Source organism: Homarus americanus, unplaced genomic scaffold, assembly GCF_018991925.1.
Source record: "Homarus americanus isolate GMGI-L3 unplaced genomic scaffold, GMGI_Hamer_2.0 scaffold4854, whole genome shotgun sequence".
NCBI lineage: Eukaryota > Metazoa > Arthropoda > Malacostraca > Decapoda > Nephropidae > Homarus > Homarus americanus.
In genome coordinates, this window is record NW_024728299.1 from 455243 (window position 1) to 479468 (window position 24226).

Consider the following 24226-nt stretch of genomic DNA (forward strand, 5'->3'; position numbering starts at 1 on the left):
AATTATCAACATCTTCAGCGGGGCGTTTAATATCAAAACACAGGTGAACTGCTTCATAGTAGCAACAAATGGACTACGTGGCATCAAAGTATCCAAGACGCCAAACACGTGACCAAAGTCTCCCTGGGCGCCACCACCACCTGCAGGCCCCCAGCAGCGGCGCGCCAAGAATGGGAAGACTTCACAAATTACGCTGATACGTACACGTATGTGTGTGTGTGTGTGTGTGTGTAAAGCACTCGAACCTCCCCTCTAATGGCGCAATCACCCATGTTATCAGCTCTCTATAGTCTCCTGCAACACAGCCACAACACGAAACACCACCGAGTCATGGGCGTGAGGCTGGCGGGCTCACCATCAACACTTGTGGGTCACTATAAGTTGGTGTTAAGTTCACTCTAATGCTGATAATAATGCGTCTCTACAGTGCCTACTAAATATTACACACACAGGTCTCTTTCCACCACATTCCTCCAGTCGTCCACATCTACAGTTCCACATTAGCCAGGGTTACCTTGGACGACCTACGAAAAATACATCCGACTTGTTGACGTGCACGACCCATAAATCCACCTGTTGACGTCACCCGCTGCACCTTCCCAGGTTTCAAGTCAGTACAAGTCAGTACCTGGACCAGAGTCCTACCCGGGGATATCGCAGTTGTAATGATAGACACTATACAGACAGTGAATATCCCTTGGCGCTGTGGCCACGGCCCCCTGCTCGAATCTAGTTGTAACCAGTCCTCGAGTTCGAATCCCGATAAGGTGATATAATGCTTATAATCACAAATGCAGATAACGAGTAACTGTAAATGTCTCCGTGTTAACCGATGTCATCTCTTTATCTGAAAAATAATATTGTTCTTTTGGATCACCTGAAGATTAGACACCCCCCGTTGATTAAACCAAATAACGCTACCTGAGAGGGACAGGTTAGCGCGTTTAATCATTAAGTAGAACAAGATGTAGGGAAGGGGGGCTAATTTTCACGTTGATACCTCTTCTCCCCTTTAAGGTATTCACGCCCCTTGATCCACCACAAGTAAAGGTGTCAGATGAGTAAAGTAAACATACCATTATCACCTTTACCACGAATTAGTTAACCAATGAATAACCACAAATACCGCACAATACATTCATGGCGAACCTCACTAGATCCCCCACGGCAATGAACGTTTGTCACGCACAGACCAATAGAAGCTACCAGAACAGTAATAACAATCACACAAATCAACAATAAAAACACTATAACATTCTAACAAGACACACAATGTTCAGTGGCAGCGGCAGAGCACAAACTTACACAAGCATTAAATCACATATAATTAAGATCTATTAATAACTAGTGTATGTACTGAGATAAAGACGTTTTAAAGACCTTGGTATATAATTAAAGTGTAGTGATATAAAACCAATAAACACCAATATAAACACGACTACAACACTAACCCCAGGGAAATAGTGCCACAATACGTCTCTCTTCGACACACACACAATAATTTGACAGAAAACTACAATAATAAAGCAACAGCAGAGAGTTGTTGGTGGTGGTGATGTGGCAGCTTGGCAAGGGGGTACACACTACACTTACACCTATACTGTACAGCTGCTGCTCACATCATCATCATCATCCAACACACACACACACACTTCCACGTGGCCAAGAATAAGAAGCAGGCAATATCTCTCTCTCTCTCTCTCTCTCTCTCACATTCCTCACGCACACAGTCACACATGAACCGAATTTTCACTGCGCAAAATGATAATAATAAAATACCCTGAACATGAACTTAACCTAATAAATGTATATTATATGAACCTTTACCACCACTAACACCTTTTAAGTGAATTTGCAACACAAGCTAAACACTTTCAAGGTGAACTTAAACCCAATAAAACACTTTAAAATAAACTTGAACCTTTACATCTAACCCGGATTTACAAGACTATGTAAACACCGAACACTCATAACACTTTCGTGTACACAAACACAAACTGAACTCATATAGCGGGCCTACTATACTGCATTATGAACAGCAAAATATACACTTTAGAGTGAACTACGGTCGGGGGAATATCTACGGTCATGGTACATCAACCTGTCGGGAAATATCTACGGTCGGGTAAAATCTGGCACATGTTAACTCCTCAAGTTATTAGAACAAAGGGAGGCTACACCAGTGGTGTCAAACTCAAAACTTTTAGAGGGCCAATTCTTATTTTAGTTACCCTCTTCAGGGTCAACACAAATACTATATCACATATTTGTAGGACTGAAGTTTACAACTTCACACATTGCCTTACCTGGCTTACCAGGAATACCACATTTGGGTTTGTCTGATCTTAAGTATATAAAATTCATTTTACTATTAAAAATGATTATATCTATTTTTTTTTCATAATTTCACGGGATGATAAATTTTACCGTCATCCCGCGGGCCACACCTGACCATCCCAAGAGCCACATTTGGCCCGCAGGCCAGAGTTTGTCACCCCTGTACACCATCCAAAATTTTTGACCAAAATATACTTTTTTCTGACAATTGAAATTTAAGGGGTTTAACTAATTAAGTACTTTCAGAATAACATGTCAGTAAAATCTCTCAAGGGTCATTTTGGCCACTATTACTCCGCAATCGAATCGTGGACCACATATTCATAATCAGCAAGCTCAGGAGTACTCATACTGTGATTTTCAGCAAAATCTAATTTTTGGCCAAAAACCACCAAATATGTAAGTTTTATAGCCGCTACACCATGACTCACTCAACAACATGACCATCAACAAACAATAATTAAAAAATATCACAAATTCTTTGGCCAAGGATATAGAACAAACGTGACAAGTTTTTTGGCAATGAACAATTACAAACACGATTTCTTTTTGTCGATAAACATGAACTTCAGATTAAACACCACCTGCCACCACCTGAAGACTAACACCCCCATCTTATTTCGCCTGAACATTAACCACCCGAAAGCTAACTTAATTTGACCCAATATAACCTATTCTAACTTAACCTAACACCGCTGTATGTAGCATTAGGGTGGTTAATCATCAGGTGAAATAAGATGGGGAGTTTAATCTTCAGGTGATGCCAATTTTGTTCGTAGTACATCATAGTTATACTGAATTGTAAAACTGCGCTGTTAACAAAATCTTGTTATATATATAGTTAACCCAACTAAATCTGATAGTAGTTAACACACAGGTGATTGGTCAAGGTTAGCAAGGACCGATAAACTGGTTGTGATTGGTCAAGGTTAGCAAGGACCGATAAACTGGTTGTGATTGGTCAAGGTTAACAAGAACCGAGAAATTTGCTGTGGTTGGTCTAGTACTAAGAAAAACTTGTTTAGAATCATCAAATAGGTGAAGGAGGTTCAAAAGTGTGTGTGTGTAGTGAAAGATAGGCTGATTAACCAGAGGATAGAAGAAGAAATTAAAAAATGGAAGACAAGAGATAACGAAACACACAAAGAGAGAGAGAGAGAGAGAGAGAGAGAGAGAGAGAGAGAGAGAGAGAGAGAGAGAGAGAGAGAGAGAAACCCTAGTAAAGACTCAGTTCCAAGAAGCGGCAGCACAGAAGTAAACATTCCACCACCACCAGCCACCGTACAGTACGTTACCTAACTCTTACTACTGTACCTCCGACGCCAGTAAGGTGTATGACGTCACGTAGACCAACAAAAATAGTAATAACAAGAAACATATTAATAATAACATTGACAACGAAAACAATAGTAGTAGTAATAATAATGTATTAGTTGTAGTAGGAGCATTATTACAATAAGCTATACTACACCACAACATGTAGAGTACAGACCGGGGCTATGGGCTACAGTTGTAGTCCCTCACATTACCACACTATTGTCAAAACTCACCTACACCTGATACCCAAGTGTGTGTGTGAACGCCACTAACCTCGTGTTACAAATTGGTCACTGAGATCGTTTACATAACTAGATTGCATATTTCCTTTGGCTCAATCCCAACTGCCTCACACACCCACAGTAATAGACCTGTATTCATCATACCACCTGAAGGATTAACCCCCAGCTCATGTTACCTTAAGATTAATCACGCTAACCTAACCTAACCAAACTTAACCTCCCAAGATAAAAGCATTTGGGTGTCTAATCATCAGGTGAAATATGCTGGGGGGGGCTAATCTTCAGGGGATTCCATAAATGTTGTATCCCTTGGTGTTTAAAATAGCCTTAACATGGGTAATACACCTGAACCAATATATGACTTGTCCCTGAAGGTTTTATGAGAGAGAGAGAGAGACGCCGCAGCCACCATACTAAACGCTGGTACACTATATGATGCCAGGCCCCGGGGAGCTGCTACCTACTGAGGGGGGGGATTCCTGGGGGGCGCTGTTAACTGAGTCCGGGTCAACGCTCCGGCGGCCTACCACCCTCGAGTCACGGGGAAAATACGAGCGCTAAAGAGGTTTTCTGGTGACTTTATGGGATATAAGACACAGTAAAGGGGATTAAACTCGATGCAATGTTGAGAAAAGTTAAGTCCATTTTGGGATTTGGGGGAGAACATATTGCTTCTGTTTTATACTACAGCAAAAACTAACTATTTTTTTTTACAGGGATTAGCCCACCCGGGCACAGGTCACTGAACCTCATCGGGGCCTGGGGGGTGAAAATGTAGTCGTAGTATGTAGTTGTAGTAGTAATAATAATAATTATAATAATAATAATAGTAATAATAATAATAATAATAATTTAAAAAATTCATATTATTTTTTATAAAAAATACAAAATTAAAATAAAATAATTTTAACAATTTCATAATAAATATAAAAAATACAAATTAAAATAATAAAATAGTTTTAATAATAATAAAGAACCATATAGAAATAAAAAAAGATAAATAGTGAGAAACGAAATACATTATGTATGTTGTGTTGCCAAAGTAAGAGAAACAATTGAGACCCTGCAATTGTGTGTAAATGAGGCAGAAAGTCTGATCAACAACCTGGGACCTGGTCACAATTTTCGTGATGCCATATGGCAGCAGGGTCTACCATTAGACAACACACATTATCTTTCAATATCTTCTCAGGCGGTAGTACCTCCCTGTTTGATAGCTGCCTACTACCCGTGTTACGTCATAAAATAAATAAATAAATAAATACATAAATTCATTCCAATTGTGTTTACTCGGACTTTATAAGAAATTCATTCCAGGTTGGGATCTCACCTACTGGAGCCGGGCAAAAGTTGTATAAGAGGTGTGTGTGTGTGACATATGTGGTAAACAACGTCGCCTGCCAGAAACTAGGGTCGTATTCTGTTCCCATGGTGTAAAACAACTTGGGTCCAAAACACACCTCAGAAAGTAGGCCATGATAGTCCACAACACGCCCCAGAAAGTAGGTCATGATAGACCCAAAACACACCAGAAAGTAGGTCATGACTAAAATGCTCTCCAAAGTAACGAGTAATCGACTAGTATCCACATGTACTTTGTTTATATCGTGATCAGTTGTACTCAATGAGCGTGAAAGCTCCTCTCAATAACTTCGGTAAAACTAGTTAATACTGGAATAGCCTCTACGTTAACATCAAGATTGCCTAGGATGAACAACTCCCTCCGCTGGTACGACCTCCAGAAATTAGAACGATAATTTCAATGGTTTTTAGCGACCTTTCAGCTGCGTAAAATGCAGTTAGGTTAGGTTTATTTACCCCTTGACATAATGCCTAGAGCTAAGACGATCGTAATCTATGGCTAAGCAAACTTTTGGAAGGGGTTAAGAAGCAATAGCGTCGCTGTTCATCCTGGGTTACAAACTGGCATCCAGCTACGTTATATAAGCTCCCACTTTCACTCCGTCGAGCCCAGTGCAACACCTCCGTCCTTAAGACATAGTTTACAACGTCTTACACACACACACACCTCTGTACGTGGCAGCCATAAACTCAAATACCTCCCTTCCACGACGTTGGATGGGGAGGGAGGGAAGAAGAGAGAGGGGAGGGTGGGAAAGAAGGAAGGGGAAGAGGGGATGGAATGATGAGATAGTGGGAAGGATGGAGAAATGGGAGAGAGGGCGAGGGAAAAGAGCACAGAAAAAAGTCGGAATGTGAAGGAGGGACAAATAAAGCAAGAGGGAAAGAAAAGAGGAAAGGAAAGAAACAAGGAAGATCGAGGAAAGGATGAAGAAAAAAGAAGGGAAGTGAGAGGTCAGAGGAAAGGGGAAAGAAAGAGGAGAGAAGAGGAGGAGCAGGGGGAGAAGGGAAGGTGGTGAGAAAGATGAACAAGGGAGAGATAAGAGGGAGGAGAGGCATTAGCGGCGCTCACAGGCCGGCGACGCCAGCGGGGAAAAATCGCAGCGGCTCCACGTTATGGTACGTCGGGTCCACTATCCCCCCCCCCCATACACCACTACAGGTCTTCCCATCACCATCATTAACACCACACCTCCATTATCACCAACACACCATAGACACCACACCACCATCACTACCCCCAACATCACCTCAGAGCAAGGCAGTGTGTACTCTGATTCCACCAGCCAGCAGAGTACGAAGGATTGGCTGGTATTCTGATGAGTCGTACCGAGGCGGAAGGGAAAGATACGCTAATAGTCATAAAACGCAGACGAAAATATAATAAAGTCATAAAAGAGGAAGGAAAAATAACGAAAATATGCGAAAATAACACAACACACGGAAAACGTAAACAGATACAGTTGAGGGAGAAATTACATGTTTACGTCAGAAAACATCCATCGAGCAACAGTCCTACACAAACCTTTCCACCCATATGGTCTAAAACACATGCCTTACACACTCTCCCAACTACGACGCTACACCCAACCCTTTAATACACACCCACCCACCCAACCACGACGCTACACCCAACCCTTTAATACACACCCACCCACCACACCCAACCCTTTAATACACACGACGCTACACCCAACCCTTTAATACACACCCACCCACCCAACCACGACGCTACACCCAACCCTTTAATACACACCCACCCACCCAACCACGACACTACACCCAACCCTTTAATAAGACACTCCAAGGCATTAATTACGGCGTCACCCACCACAGAATCTAGGTAGAGAAGTAAACAAGTTAATGGTCAAGGTCACTGATAAACCTGTGACTAGGGGGTACGGTACTTCACGCCACTACCACTTAAAACCTTGTTCCAAACTAACCCCCCCCCCCACCTTCCTTCCATCCCTCCAGTACACCACCACTTAAAACCTAGTTCTCTCACTCCCGCCCTCTATCTTCCTTCCCTTCCTTCAGTACACTACCACTTAAAACATAGTTCTCTCTCCCTCCCTCTATCTTCCTTCCCTTCCTTCAGTACACCACTACTTAAAACCTAGTTCTCTCTCCCTCCCTCTATCTTCCTTCCCTTCCTTCAGTACACCACCACTTAAAACCTAGTTCTCTCTCTCCCTCCCTCTATCTTCCTTCCCTTCCTCCAGTACACCATCGTTCCCTCCCTTCCCTCACTCACTAACTAAAGAACAGCCCTCTCTCACTTGAGGTATACGCGCCACCAGCATCAACACGGTGGCCTACTTGCACCATTAGTGTTTTTAATTTAAGCACCAAGCCATAAATTCCCTCCTTCTCTCCTGACTGATTCCTTCCATCCTTCATACTTACTTACTTACTCCCTCCCTCCCTCCCTTCATTATCACCCTCACTGTCTCCTTCCACCATCACCAACTCCCTACTCTATTCTCACTCACTCCCTCTCTGCTTACCTTCACTATCATCCCTCACTAACTCCCTTCATCATCATTTTCACTCACTCCCTCTCTACCTCCCTTCATCATCCTCTTCCCTAGTAACTACTCCCCCCATTTCCTTCATCATTCACGTGGGTACGCGCCGCGACCTTCACTTGGTGGCCTCCACGCACTATCACAACACCAATTTCTGTAAGAGTAAACCTCCTCCCTCACTCAGACCTCTCACGCCCTCCCTCATAATTCTCACTCCCTCCTTAACACCTCTCACTCACGTCCCACTTAACACCATATATACTGCTAATGAATATGATGTATTTCCTTCTTTGTGTACGAACCTCTGTCCTGCATGGCAGTGAACAGTGACATTACCCACATGAATCTGACCGACGTATGTGTATGTATGTATGTGTGTATATGTGTATGTATGTGTGTATGTGTGCATGTGTATGTGTGTGTGTACATATATGAATATATACTGTCAATGAATATGATGCATCTCTTTGTGTACGAACCTCTGTCCTGCATGGCAGTGAACAGTGACATTACCCACATAAATCTGACCTCTATACATTTATAGCTGTTAATGAATATGATGTATTTCTTTGTGTATGAACGTCTGTCCTGCGTGGCAGTGAGAAGTGATACCACCCTCAGTGCCAAGACCTGACTGAATTCCTCAGAATAGGCAAACTGTACTACAAGCTCTGCCAATAAATTTGTTAAACTAAAAAAAAAATAACACCGTCCATTAACTCACTCACTCACTCCCTCCCTCCCTCGCACCTCTCACTCTCTCCCTCCCTCGCACCTCTCACTCTCTCCCTCCCTCACCACCCACACTCACAGGGGGTACAGGCGGTGACATTCACGCTCACTGTGTGGATGTATCATCACAATACCAGCTCCAGCACGCACCGAAAACAACAACAGGTCCAGTGGGCATTATCTAACACTCACGGATGTCTGAGCACACTTTCAAAAACAATAGGTGCCTCTATGCACCATATACACACCATATCTCCTTTATCCACCAACACAATAGCATTCAATACGCAATATGCACTAATTCCAGTAAGCATCGTGACCTCAAGCCCCCTATCCCCCCCCTCTCTCCTCCTACGCTCCCCCAATGCGGTGTTTCTCAGGGTCACTGCATCAATTACTCCTCGGGTATGCACATTCAACCACACACATCTAACCAGTAAGTCTTCCTTCACCTCCTCAACACCTACAGGAACATACATAATGAAGCCATGTTATGTACTCTGAAGAACATTACATCAGTCTAGTTCTCCCGTGTGAGTGAGGATTACAACAAAACCTTGAACATAGTCTAGTTGTTATCGAACTATATTGTCTGTGTTAAAGGTAGGAATGTCCCTACCCAGGCCACCAGAAAGTCTTTACGGATCATAAATCAACATCAGAAATTATTTTGATAAACTGATATACTAGGGTTGGTTTAAGTTGCTATTTGTTAGAGCTATTGTACTCATAATTACCGGACGCACGCCAGGGAGACAAGGGGGTCAGTAGCGTGATCAGTATAAACATGGGTGCATTGTGTTCACGGCGTAAATCACTCCCGTGCCAAAAATGTGGTTAAGAGTGTCAATCTGCAGAGGCCCGGACTGGCACCAGGTGAGAATAGTTAAGGAGACACTGTGAGTACACGTCAACACTCACTCGCTTTCATAACATTCTGGAGAGGGTGAGCGAGCCAGAGGCGTAGTGTGTCAATTGGTGCACCCCCCCCCCCCTCTCTCGTCACACACCTCCTGACGTAGTGCAATCATGTGAAATAATAATTATATTCATCCACTGAGAAAAGTGCTTATGCTACAGCGTGATTTACACCTGCATCAATCAAACAGGTGTTCTAGCAGATGTAAAAGTGCTGAGCAGGAAGAAAATATACTGACCTCAGTATAGGTAATGACACACAGTTGCTAACTCCCACACACACACACCTACCTACCTTACTGACCACCACCCATACCTATTGACCCAGCTGTTCCATCCTCCTCCACCCACATAACACAATTATTTATCATATACTGTAACTAAACCGTAGTGGTTACCTCTCAACAGCAGTGACGTCATAACCATTTAATAATAATAATAATAATAATAATAATAATAATAATAATAATAATACCATCGTTATTAGTATTATAATCACCCTGTGCTATTTTCTTTACTGTATATATTGGACGATTTTCAGGGGGAGGGAGGGAAATGGGAGGTGAGGGAGGGAGGAAAATGAGAGATGAAGGAGGGAGGGAGGGAAATAGGAGATGGGGAAAGGGAGGGAAATAGGAGGTGATGGAGGGAGGGAAATGGGAGAGGTAGGGGAGACAGATGGGAGGAAGGGTGAGGGTAGCGATGATGATGATGATGCTTCACTTCCATGCACAAACCCATTCTATAAATAAATAAATAAATAAATAAATAAATAATCGACATTACTACATTACTACCCCGAAGATTTCTCCCTTAACGCGTCTACAGCATCGACACCAACTCACCGCTATGTACTGTATGTATGTATGTATGTATGTATGTATGTATGTATGTATGTATGTGTTATAAAGTATATTTGGTTAGGGGGACACCACAAACGACTAAGTCACTGTACTGGAAACCTTAAACCAAACAATCAAGAGACGTAAACAATTTTAAAACAGACCCCTAGTTACCACCACGGCCGGCGTCAAGAGCTAACAGTCTGGAACTCTGGATCTTCAGACCGCCCTGTCATCCTGTACGAGTGTCCCGTCTCCCCTCCCCTCCCTCTCTCTACCAGCTATCTTATCTCCACACTTTCCCTACTCCTGCCACTACTACGCACCGAGGGGGAGGCATGATCACACTAGTACTAACCGGGCTATAACAGTTATCTACCAATGACACCTGACAACAATAACACATGTTTTATGACTGGTAATAGGTGTGTGTGTGCGCGTGAGTGTGTGTGCGTGCTCCCTATTATATTGAGGTAACTGATCCAGAGACCCAAGGTAACATGAACTAATGACTTAAGCAACAAATTGGTCGCTTGATCACCCAGGTAAAATTAATTAAAACACTGTGTAATTTAACCTGGACGAATATAGGACGGACGGACGGACTGACACTCATAAACCAATTTAAAGTTATGTGTCGGCACCAGTGTTTAGAATGTCGGGAAGAGGAGAGATACCTAACAACATGATGACTGGGGTTAAGTAAATAAATACATCCCAACAGACAGACAGAACAGGATCTATAGAAGTACAGACCTTGGCCTAGACTACAGCACGACCATGAACTGACGGGAAACATGTGTAGGGAAGGTGAAAGGAAGCTAGGGGCAGCATTAAAGAATCAAGACTGCCCAGGGTATACACAAACAGAAATTCAGGGGGGTACGTACAGGTATACCAGCACTACTCGAGGTCAAAGGTAAACACGAAGAATCAGAACACATACAGACAGACAAACAAGGTGATCCTGGGTAAAGACGGGCACGAATTTTTTTTTTATTGGGCACTCCCCTACATCCTTGGGTAAGGTGAAGCGCAGAAGCGTTTACAGCGCCCAACAGGGAAGCATGCTAAGTTCATGCCTGCCTTTATCTCTCATGAGTTAAGGGCGTAGAAGCCTGAAGAGTCAGTGGTTTATGTCATCAAGTTATTGGAAGCTCCAACAACTTTCCCTGAATACGAATTCGCAACTTTCGACTTACAACAGGTACCTACTTAACTGCTAGGTGAACAGAGACTAATGGGGGCTAAGAAGGAAGCCCAAACAACTTCCACCGGCCCGGGAATCGAATCCGTGACATCTCGCTTGCGAGGCAAGAACGGTACCGCTTCTACCACCGGTCCCCCTACGGGCACGGATATGGGTTGCTGTTGGTGAGGTCATGAGGTAGATGGTGGTGGAGGGCAGAAGACAAGGACAACAGGTGGTGGTTGACCTCGGGAAGCAGTGTGAGTGTGAAGGGGTGACTTACAGCTCCACCACTGAAGTACAAGGCAGCAGGGCAGGAGGTTGGCATCTCTACCCCTCTTTCTCTCTCTTATCCTGCCCACTACCTAGCATACATACACAGGTACATACATACATACGTACATACACACATAGAGCAAGTTAACCCACAATAATATACATTTTACTTGACGGTGGTGATCAACACAGACAATGACGGAGGATGGCCGTGCTCTAAGCTGTGGAAGCAAGGATTAGCTCTGACGGTGTGATAATGGAGATTTGATTCAGTTTAATACAGTGGTCAAACGTGAGTGTCTGTCTGTAGGGGTGGAGCGTGCGGTAGAAGGCTAGAGCGTGCAGAGAAGTGATTCGTGTACAGTACCGTATGCATGTAGAAGGGTGTAGCAGGGTGTGTGTGCTTATGCATGTGAAGTAGGTTGTGCGGGCGTGGGGTGACTAGGCACGAGACAGCAGCAGGGACGTGTTGTCCAGGGGTGTGAGAATAAGGCAGTGGGCGTGTAGGAAAGTGGAGAGGCGGGCGTGGAAGAGAAGAACAATAGAACACTTGAATGGCTTGGAGGTACAGTATATGGTAGTGGGGGACAGAGGGGGCGGGGGGCAGCTCAGCTCCTGACACAGATAATGCCGAGAACTACATTCCCTATCTCACGTGGCCAGCCCTGTGATCCACGCTTCGACTGCTGCTGTACATACACAGTCCTTCCGAGGGATCACATGAAGTAAGTGTCGCCCCCCTCAGCTTATTTCACCTGATGATTAGCCACCCTTACAGTATTTGGAGGGGGGGGGGGTAGATTAGCGTTAGGGTGGTTCATCTTCAGGTGAAATAAGCTGAGGGATGAATCTTCATGTGATCCTTCTACGACTATTTATATTATAAACAGCACTCTTACTAACTCTCAATAGGCCGCCAGCGAAGGACAGGTAAATTGAACCCCTTGAGTACAGTGTCGTCTTACTCAATGAGATAAGTCATCGCATTTAAAAGGTTAAGATATCGTACTCAATCGTTAAGTCGTTCTAATCGAGGTGTTAATATATTTCATTTAATGGGCTAAGCCACTGGACTCAAGTGATTATTATATCGTAATGGGCCAATTATCTATACATTAGTCAGGGGGGTAGTGACCATATTCAAGAGGTTAACCTTCCCAGCTGTTTCTCTCAAATGTCGTGACTACACACGACACCCAAGAGAAACAGCTGATTTTGTGACTCAAGAAAATAGAGGCGACCACTTTGGGGCCACAAAACACACTTACCGCTTACCAAAGATGTGATTATCAGATAATGAAGAGACATGTAAGAAATTACCTGTTGTTGTCGTAGGTGCGGGCGTGTATATGAGAGGGCTGCTGCACCAGTAGCAGCAGAAGCAACAGCAGAGAAACGGAAGTGGCCGCCGCCTGGCCTCCACACCACGACCAGCAGCAGTAGGTGGTCAGGGGACTCACCTGTGTGGCCAAGACAGGCCACATGCGGGCCATAACACCTGTAAACACGTGTGGTCAACCACTCACTGCACCAGGTGGCTCAAAATCACGTGTTGCAGATAGAAGACTTTAATACAGATTCTCGTCGCAGGTGTTAGGCGAGACTATTGTTGTGTGTTAAGGACAATCTGGTCCAACTTGTCCGTCAACTAACTTGGGTATCACAGCAGTATCACAGTACCACACCGACCACTCAACACATTTTCCTGAATTTCTAACAAAATCTCATCGCCTTTACCATTATATTTTTTTATGTAATTTGAGCGTGACTTTACTCGTGTACGTTTAATTCAGATTATCATTTATTAATGTACCTTCAGATGTAATTATCGTATCAGTTTAATTTCGGCTCAAAGTATTATGCTTCTTTTTCCGTGTGTCTTCAGTTGAAAGTTTCATATATATAACTTCTCACGTCGTGTTTACTTTTTCTTGTTTCCAAATTAGGAGGGGGAAGAGCTCGCCTCAACACTAGAGCGAAAGAGTCACATGATCACTGTTGGCACCGCACCCGCCCCTCATCACAGTCCCTCGTGGTGTACTCGGCCACATGTCAACACCAGCAGGATACCACTACCTCCTCCACCACTCACCAGTACCTCAGTCATCTTCACACTTCACTTCAACATTTTCTGATCTAAAGTTTGTATCTGTTAATATCGTGTAATTCAGGTTATGTAGCACTGAAAAATGAATGGTAATTAGGTAATGTGTTTCAGGTGACTCAATGTGCTGTATTGTTCAGTACATGTGTCTAATATCATCTTCCTCCCGCCCTTCATTGACGCAACAAGAATAGTCCATTATTAATATAACCCTAATAATAATAATTACAATAAATAATACCGGTAATACGAGAAACAACAAAATATTCCTGATAAAAAACTGCAAAGAAAATAACATCACCACCAAACCAATGAGAGAAGCACAGAGACACAGGTGTGACTTGCTCAAGAACATGTGCACTGGAATACCTGCTTTTTACATCCAGGTGTGAGATCGTTAACACCTCTGTATATGTACCATAATTCACAACTCTACCTGTAACACCTCATTACCTACAGCCCGGTTGGTGAGCTACAGCATGGATACAGCCTACCACCACTGTAACCCACCGCCTTCACTTCCCCCAACTGTCGCGTTAAAAAAGTATGACTATGTACGGTACCCAGAGGTCTTACTAACTGTATCGTGTCCCCTATAGTAGCCCCTGGGTTAGTAATCACACTAACTAGTCCATCAACAAGTCTCCAGCAAGTGTTCCTGTCATGCTATTAACTAAAGCTAACAACCTGCTGATAAAATAAAAAACAAACAAACAGACATATATTACTACACGTGTTTGAGATGCTGTGAATTAATTAAATGCAAAACACTTGTGCGAGGAGTAATAGCCTTAAATGCTGAAGCTAGTAACTGGACATAAGGTTGTAAAAATATTATTAATGTCTTTAAACGATGATTCGGCTATAATGACGACAAGTGTGACGTATGAGGGGAGGGGGTGTACCGGAATGCAAGTGTCTGACAAGTGTTCGACGCAGGTGTTAGGTGACGAGCTTTGGGGAAGGGAGGGAGGGAAATAGCGATTCATCCCCTCCCTCAATCATCACCTATTAACCCCACATACTTCCCACAGATATGCTGAGGGAAGCCCTATAGGAGGCCTCCTGGGTCGCTCACTTCCACTATCTAATACTACCCCCGGTAAGAAAGATTTTAGCTCTTATGGACCATCTAGTTCGAGGTTAATTAGGATCGAGGCTCATAAGGACTACGCCCCCAATCCTGATGGCTAAATCGGGAAACATAAGGACTTGGGGTGCCTCAGTCAAGTCATATAACCTTCCACTGAAATCACATTATTATTCCTTAGGCTCAAAACTTTTTATATATGGTGACCACACGGAAGACATATTCTTACTGTGTGCAATTCTCTCTCTCTCTCGCACACATCAACGACATACTAAATATACTAATCATCATGACGACAAGTGTATAGATATAACTCTGACATTAAAAACGTACGTGTGTGTGTGTGTGTGTAGGCAGGACACCGCTAAGGCCGCCGCAACATTCTAGAGATGGGCGGGTGCCTGGCGCTCACCCACACCAACTACTGTACCACCACCTAATACTAGGCTATACCAGGGCTCTCCGCGTTGCCCGGTACCACAACACGGCTCATGAGTTCCCAGCAGTCAGCTTCAATAGGTGATGAGAACGACACAATCCTCGCCGCTGACTAACGCACACAAGCCTCTCCGAGTCAACCAATTATTACAAAACATCTAGCTGAGGAATGTACACTGGCAGCGTTTTTCCTTATTAAACAAGCTTCCTCAGTTACGAAAAGGATCCACCAGCTAGGTCAAGACAGACGTACAGTACTGGACAGAGTATCTTCCTTCGGCTCTACGGACATTCTTAAAACAATATTATCATCCTCATTACCGGCCTTACCAATACCATAATTACCTGCATTAACATTACCACTACACTCAAGTCACGTACTACTTAACCCTTTATAACTACATCAGTGTGCGCCGCCTCACTCACCTGCTTCATCCATCCAACACTACAGACCCTTCTCCACACACTCGAATAATGCCCCTCCGTAAAAGGTCACGACAAGACAAACAACCCGTGTTTATGTTTGCTAATAACACCCACTAATACATAAGAATGGAGGAAACAATAGTGTGTAAAGAAGGGTCTGTAGTGTTAGTATTGGTGGATGAAGCAGGTGAGTGAGGCGGCGCTGAAGGAAAGGGTCAAGTAGTACATGATCTTGAATGAACCCTAAACAAAATGGCGTAAGAACACAAAGTAAATATTCAAAAATATTTTCCATTATATCGTATAAAGGGCAAAATAAGGGACAATAAATTCATTGTTCCAAACTTAAGGCAAGGCTGTTGATAATAATTCATGCCCACATAAGTTAAAACCCTGTTAGGTAAATGTCTGTGTATATGTCGCTGCCCACACACACACTCATGCACTTTAAACTTCTATACCAACTTGAGGAAGCCAATGCAAAGCTCAGGAGTGACCTTGAGTTGTCTGGTGGGCCGCGAGGGATCGACCTTACCTCCCACGCCCATACCTGAGTCGCCCTTAATACAATACACACCACCTACCTGACCTAGCCTACACACGCAAAGTACGACGTTGCCTAAGGTACAGACGATACACACAACACCAAATTTATCACCACCACATGATACCTAACCACACCGTAAAATACTCGACCATACAACCAACTCACACAACACAAGTTAAGTACACACGCTTAGTATACACTGAATGTTTGAACCATAATGTTTTGATATGGGAGAGAGAGAGAGAGGACAAAGAAAACATTCGTGATATGACTGATAGGTAACTCTGGGCCCAAGTCAGGTCACGTCTCGTTATACAATAGCCTCTTCATCCATAGTCACACCACCACCCCTAGTGATCGAATGACACACACACACACGTATACAAACACCGAAATACTAAGCAACAATTAAAATTAACATTCGCTCCAAAATGAGAAAATAAAATACCAAAAAATAATAAACATATAAAAACCAAACAAAATAACCAGGTGACCCCTAATTATACTTAATGACTCCACAAGTACAGGTGCGGCAAAGTCACACGTGTTGATAATATCCCCGACGCGGTCCTCCCCTTTACTACACAATTAACTACTGGACTTATATGGGCCAACTCAACTTCTTATGTCCAGTTGCTTTTCTTTACTTAGAATCGCTGTGAGTTAAGGATATGATTAAGTTTGCGAGAATATTGCGGCATTTTGCATTCTATATTCTTTCCTCCTTTCCCTTCATCCATACAAAACCAAAGTAAGAAAGGAATGGATATAAGAGACAGGGCCATATGGATTTATTAAAGATGTGACAAAGACAAATTTTTACTAAGGTCGAACACACACACGACGATTTATTAGAGTATGTCAATATTTGATGATGTTTCCTTCAATAGATACGTACACATCATCTCATGGAAGTAACACTGTGGCTAGCATCAAATACAAGCACGGAAGCAGAGGTACACAGGTGTCATAATTATATTAACCACAACCAGATGTGTTGAGTGACGTCACAGGTACAGCCACGTCATCAATATACCTTTGGCTTCAGGTATAAACACACACACACACACACCATCATCCCTTTACCCAATAATCCTATTACTGCAGACACCAACTCCCTCCTTCTCCCACACCTTATTTGACCACACAAACAAACATACACTACGCGGCATCAGAAAATAATGCCAGTGTGTCACTTTTTTGTAGGTTATGCCCTCACACTAGCTATCAGACCCTAAACTATACCACCCAGATCCTTACACCAGCTACCAGATAATTTATAAGAAAGAGGTTATAGGAAGAAAGACTACATTAACACGGTAATAATAAATAATCTTCCCGATGCAGCATACCCAATCGAAGAACAAACAACAACGATGACTAAACATCTCATTACCTGGGACCCTCACAGGCCTGGAGTACCTGGACGACTCTGGTGGTCGTCTCCATCACAAGCACGTACAACAAGAGAATAAAAGCGATCGGTGTCATGCTCTACTACTACTGCTGCTGCTGCTTCTTCCACCACTCTCTCCACTCGCACTAAACAGTCACACCCCGCTAGGTAGACTGTAACCCTTCATCTGTCTTTAAATACTAGGCAGACTCCTCCTCTATTACCTGACCACTAATACGACACGTGACCTCAGTTAATGACATCACCTGAACCCTCTCTCACGGATGCACATTCGTAACACACATACACACACACCTGGGCTAAAGGGTAAGGGAGAATAGGAATAAAAATAAAGACAACTAGAACCTTTTTAAACCCGCAAGATGAGTTCTAAATCTGCATTAAAACACCAGAAACAAAGATGAGACCAATACCCCCCCCTCCACCATCAGAGAGCATCACAAACCCGTTATCCAGCGGGCTTTACCCCTCCTATACCGGTTTATGATTCAAGATACCAGTAACACACACACGGACTCTTACCCCACTGACAGCAGGAAGTAGGTTATTACTGATGTTACTACTACTATGTTCGACTGGGGCCTCCACTTACTACTTCTACTACGAAGATGACGAGTTTTACTAACCTACTTTCTTTGCAGAGTGAATGGTAATAAACTCACTATGACACTAAAAGATTTTCTAAATAATAAAAAAAAAATCATGAATAATAAAAAATAATAATAACGATATATATATAATAAATACAACCAATTTCAGCTAACATCAAAACACACCCATGGTAGCCAAAAACAACTCCTTTCTTTGTGTGACCATTTCCCCGATCACCTTAACAAACTCCCAATCTGTATACTACAGTATTTACCAATCCAATAACCCCCACCCTTACTTAACACCACTACAATCATAACAATATGTTTCCTTAGTCAACACTTTTTTCATGCAAATCTATCATGTTTTCTCTATATAAACTGGAATTAAACGGTAACATTAACATGATTTTCATTATGTAAACCAAGTGGTAAGCATAACATGATAACCATAATACAAACCGGTTTTAAAGGTTAAATGCAACATCATCTTTACATAATAACAAGCGGCTAAATATAACGTGTTCCCCACTACCCCATAAAGCTCCTGTTAAATACTGAACAGAATTACAACATATTTTGCTGTCAACTACTGAAATAAAATTATTCCCAAGTGAAATCAAATGTGAAATATACTGTACCACATAAATCCGATTAAATTAATCATGTGCGGAATTATAACTCAATGAAGTGTTAACTAAGAATTTCAAGATAATAACATACACTGTTATAAAATGTATCAATAACCGTCAAATATATTAATAAACTGCTGTCATATTATTCCCAAACAAGTGTATTAATAAACTGCTGTCACAATATTTATCAAATTTATTAATAAACTGCTGTCATATTCCTATCCGCGTATTAATAAATAGCGATTATATTCTATCAAATGTATTAAAAATTGCTGTCATATTCCTTATCAAGTGTATTAATAAACTGGTATATTATTCCTTGCCGAATGTATTAATAAAGTGCTGTCATACTCCCTATCAAATGTATTAATAAACTAGTATATTATTCCTTACCAAACATATTAATAAATTGCTGTCATATTCTCTATCAAATGTAATAATAAACTGCTGTCATACTATTCGTTATCAAATGTATTAATAAAATGCCGTCAAATCACCCTTCCATCACTGTTAATTTCCAGGATTCTCCAAAAAACATTTATGTGTGGAGCGGAGTAAGTGCCGCCCCCTACACGCCAAGAGAGGAACGAGACGACCACACACAGTAAAGGTCACCCAATGTCGCTGGTGCCCAGAGTAGCCACCCGTCAAGGGAAACCCCGCACCTGTATCAAGCGCGCGCGCACGCACGCACGCACGCACGCACACACACACACACACACACATACATCCAGGATTCTTTTAGTTTTTCAAAGTAAAATTGTTCTCTTTAACTGGAAACATAAGCTACAACATATGAACAGATTCCTTATGATTCGTACGTTGAAGTTTCCCCTTTAACTAAGATACGTATAGTTCTAAAATGCTCACTCAAGCTATAACAAAAACGACAGATTCTCAAAGGTTCGTACGTTAAGGTTCCACTTTAACAGGTGTATATACATGTCTAACTGGCATATTCACGACACATCACAAAGATGGATTTACACAGGTTCGTGGATGATGTGCTTTCCCTTTAATAGGAGACGTGAAAAGGCTTCTAACTGGTTCATTTAAGACGTTATTAAAACAGACTATAAAAATAAAATTGTAAGTTTTTCCTACGCCATAATAATAATAGTATACTGTAAATACCAAGACGTCAAGGTACATATGTTTTGTTTTACTCATGCTTCTTTCAGTAACTGTGACACTGTAACACACACAACTAACAAAAACCTCGACTCTTACTGCTAATGACAAATACTGTACATTCTTCTGCGAGTGTTGCCGCGGAAGAATGAAAAAAAAACATGCTACCACAAACAACAACAATCACGACATCCAAGCACTGTTAATAACTCCTGAAGGATGAGAAAAGGGGTAAATAATAATCCCAACTGTAGTGCATGGTATGTTGAGAGTGCCTTCAACTTGTTATTGCTGAGTTTGTGTCAACAGGTGATAGAACTGTACACACCAGTACCTCGTCGTAAGTAAACACAGTTGCCAGGGGGGGGGGGGGGCGAACAGAGGCCAAGCTGAATAAATTGTTTTTATTACCCAAGGACGTGTTATAAAACAACCCTAGTATGGTACATTATGTTGTGTATAAGGTAGTTGACTAATGCAACACAAGCTGTACGTGACACAATACTGAGGTCGTCGTTCCCTCTGTTATCAGTTATATCTCCAGGCTTCAAAAAGTAAATCTTTGTCTTCTATCTTCTCGTTTCACCTCAACATCTGGTTTGGTTTCTGTGATCCGCTGTCAACTGGGTGTACCTGACTGCATCTTTTTCACCTCTACACGCGTCAGAATGTGTTACAATCATTATTTTTTCGACTATTATTAATTGTAAACGAGTTGCCAACACCAACCTGTACATACACACCTCCATTATTACCTCATAGTCATCAACAAACCATACCCACAAACACCACTACACCTTCCATCACCAACGACAGCCAGGTAACCCACACCAACCTCGCCTCCCAAGGTTAGTGGTGGTGTAGTAAGGAAGGTGGGACAAAAACACCAACCGACCTACCTCACTCACTCACTAAAAACAACAGAAATGAGGATGTCTCGCCATTTCTACAATTCTTGGTTTATACACGAAGAAAACGAATATTAAACTAAATACTACATAATTTAAATTTTACTGTAGTGTCTTCAAATGATGTGCATTCAAGCAAAAAAAATAAATAAACTAAACATACTCTTGCTTTTATAGAGAATTTCAATTAAGTAACGCCAGCAGTATACCGTTCCCTTCATAAACTAGACTCGACAATTTAAAGAACAAACAGCTATGGTGAAAGATCCCAACATATGAGGTGGGGCAATCAGAGGGCTTCATTTTTTAGTGGGTTGGTGGCCACGGTGGCACCTTGGCCCAGGACGCTGTGGTGGGTTAAGGTGAGAGGGACCGGCGGCTTCACGCAAGGGTGCCCACACCACCATACACGGTAGGTCTGGCCGCATTGTTTACATATGTGCTGCTCCCCGCCACCACTACTTCCGTCCCCCTTATCAGCTGTTTCTCACTCCTCTCCACGTTTCTCTCCACTTACCTCTTCTTTCTTATACACATTTTGATATAACTTACAGACAAGAATATTTATCTAGATCATTAAACTGAGAGAGAGAGAGAGAGAGAGAGAGAGAGAGAGAGACACCCTACCTCCACCACTACATAGCATTATCACCCAACATCACTGACCAAGAGTGTCTGATCACCTCATTACCATAATCATTGACACTAACTACCAAATACAGCGCGTGTCCTCCGTCTCAAGGCAAGTTTGTGTTGGAGAAAGTCAATCTCTTCCCAGCTGTGACAGAACGAATCCATAAAAGGCAAAACAAATCGATTAATACTGTGTGTGTGTGTGTGTGTGTGTGTGTGTGTGTCAATTCAAGGTCCCAGGCTAAACCCTATAAGACAAAAAACTCTCAGTTCAAAGTACAAAATATGTACGACAAAAGTCTTCCCCTTCATTTTTTGTACATTAATGTTCCTCAAGGTTAGGTTAGGTTAGGAGTAAGCACCGTACCCTCCTACTTTACTCGTCTTCTACTCTAAATATATCTACTTCATGCTCTACAACCCCTTCATAGTACAGTACAGGTTTCTTCATGTACTCTACCGACACTAAGACTAATACAAGATTATATACATAAGTGTTAACAAATATACACCTTCCTTTGTTTTTATTTTTAATATTTACATACACAAAACAAGAAGTAAGATAAGAGATTCTATTACTAAAAAACACGAATTCATTATATCCACAGTGTCTAGGGAACAGCAGTGGGTGGTAGATCTATGGCACAGAACTACCAACTCAAGCTATGGAAGCGATAACAATACTTCAAAATGGTCCAGGACAAAACTATTAAGACGAACTGAGGACGTTGGCCTTCTCTTCGGCATGGCCACCACTACATCGGTTGTCCATTAGGGAAATTAGGTAGTCAGGTTAGAGGTGATTTAGTAGGTTGTATTCTAGTCCCTGGTGAGGGTAACGTGTGTGGTGGTAAGTGTGGGACAGTAGCCGGATATATCTACATGAGTACAGTACATGACCCACATATACCATCAGAATCTTGCCCCACACAACACAGACAGACACACGCCTTACTCCTCCTGAATCTTGGTACATTTCCTCAACACATTAATAGATTAGGTTCCCCCCAAAAGAAAACACAAGTTGTTCCTCTTTTAAAAAATCCATAACCGTCGCCATCTCTTGACTGAAAAAAAAAGTCGGTAAGAAAATGGATCTGTCATGGCGGAAGACAAACTTGCCCCAAAGAGACGATTATCCTAGGATGAAGTCAAAAAGCTTTCCCCGCCAATCATACTAAAAACTAAATTGATGTGAGTTTGAATTCTACATATTCAGCAACAGATCACTTGAAAATACACCAAGGCGAGGACATGTGGCAACTAGATATATTGGTAAAAGGATTCATTCTCCCCCTCCCTCCTTCCCAGGCCTGAGACAGACAGTACCCTTTCATTGGCCAGCCTCGTGTACTCAATTCCCCCTCCCCAGTCTCCCTCTCTTCACTGCATCACCGAATAACTTTATAGCAATTCATGACCCCCCCCCCCTACACACACAGCAGAACTTTTCTTCAAGAACACTATTTTTACTTAAAAGACAATTTGATGAGGTGTGTGTGTGTGTGGCCAGAAGTGTCTCCTCGTTACTCACAGGTGCTTCTTTACACGCCACCACCCAAACGTCAACACGCAACTCACTATCCAATCTAAGCTATTACCTGCATTTCTGAAGATTAAACCAAGACTCGAGACAGCAGACATATACAGAGATTAGATAAGAGAGATAAAGAGGGATTTGGTAGCAAAGATAGACAAGGAAAAACCTGATAAATAGGAATTCGATATCATGAGACACTTGTATATAACAGACACACACGGTTTAGATGACCGGGATACAGAAGCGTTACATTAAATCTTGAAGTCTGAGGCAGTGTATTTTACCTCCAGATGATAAAACACCCTAACGCTACCTGGGGGAGGGGGGGGGGGTACTTATATAAAGTGGTGAAACAATCTGGGATGTAATGTAAAATTGTCCAAAAAATCTTCATATCAGGCAATAGTTTTATTTTCTAAGTGGAGATGATAATTCGATGGAGAAATGGTGACTACACGTGGGTCCTGGCTGCCAGGACTCAGGAACATGTGACCCAAGACACGCTGAGGTCCAAAGCATTTACAAAAACAACGTTATATACTGTAAGCTCTCGCTGAAGATATGATCGCTTTAATACGATGACTTAACTCTAAATATTATTTCTCTGAGTAACATGACATTTTACTCCAGGTTGAGTTGTACTTACAGGTAAGGGGTTAAACAACCAACCACTTTCGTTCCCAGCGAGTGAGGACGACACACAGCACCAGGGAACCTTCCGCGATAATATCCTCAGTCCTCACCTACCCTCCCATCTCTCACCCCCTTCCAACTCCTTTCTCCCCAACTTAGCAACGCCAGCGAGGGAGTGGCGGCAAGGTAACAGTCGATGCAATCACACTTTTTTCCCACTATAGATATTACGTGTAAAAATTATCCCAAACGAGATATATATTATATATATATATATATAAAATATAAATTTTATTGGGGGGGGGGGATATTACTTGAAATAAATAACATGACATTTAGTTATTCCCAGCAAGGACTGTCAAATATGGTGTCTCGATCTGTGCTAATG

At 42.3% G+C, this 24226-nt stretch overlaps 1 protein-coding gene across 5 annotated transcripts in view; it reads right to left on the reverse strand.

Annotated features, from left to right (window-relative positions):
* LOC121866057 overlaps positions 1-24226 on the reverse strand; it is a 91257-nt gene that overhangs the window by 42219 nt on the left and 24812 nt on the right. For 2 of the 5 annotated variants that reach the window (XM_042365647.1, XM_042365648.1), the window contains exon 2: positions 13067-13928. The exons of the other annotated variants lie outside the window; for them this stretch is intronic. In XM_042365647.1, coding sequence (XP_042221581.1) covers positions 13067-13239 — 173 coding nt within the window. In that variant the 5' untranslated portion in view covers positions 13240-13928. The remainder of the gene's footprint in view (positions 1-13066; positions 13929-24226) is intronic. 5 annotated transcript variants of the gene reach the window in all.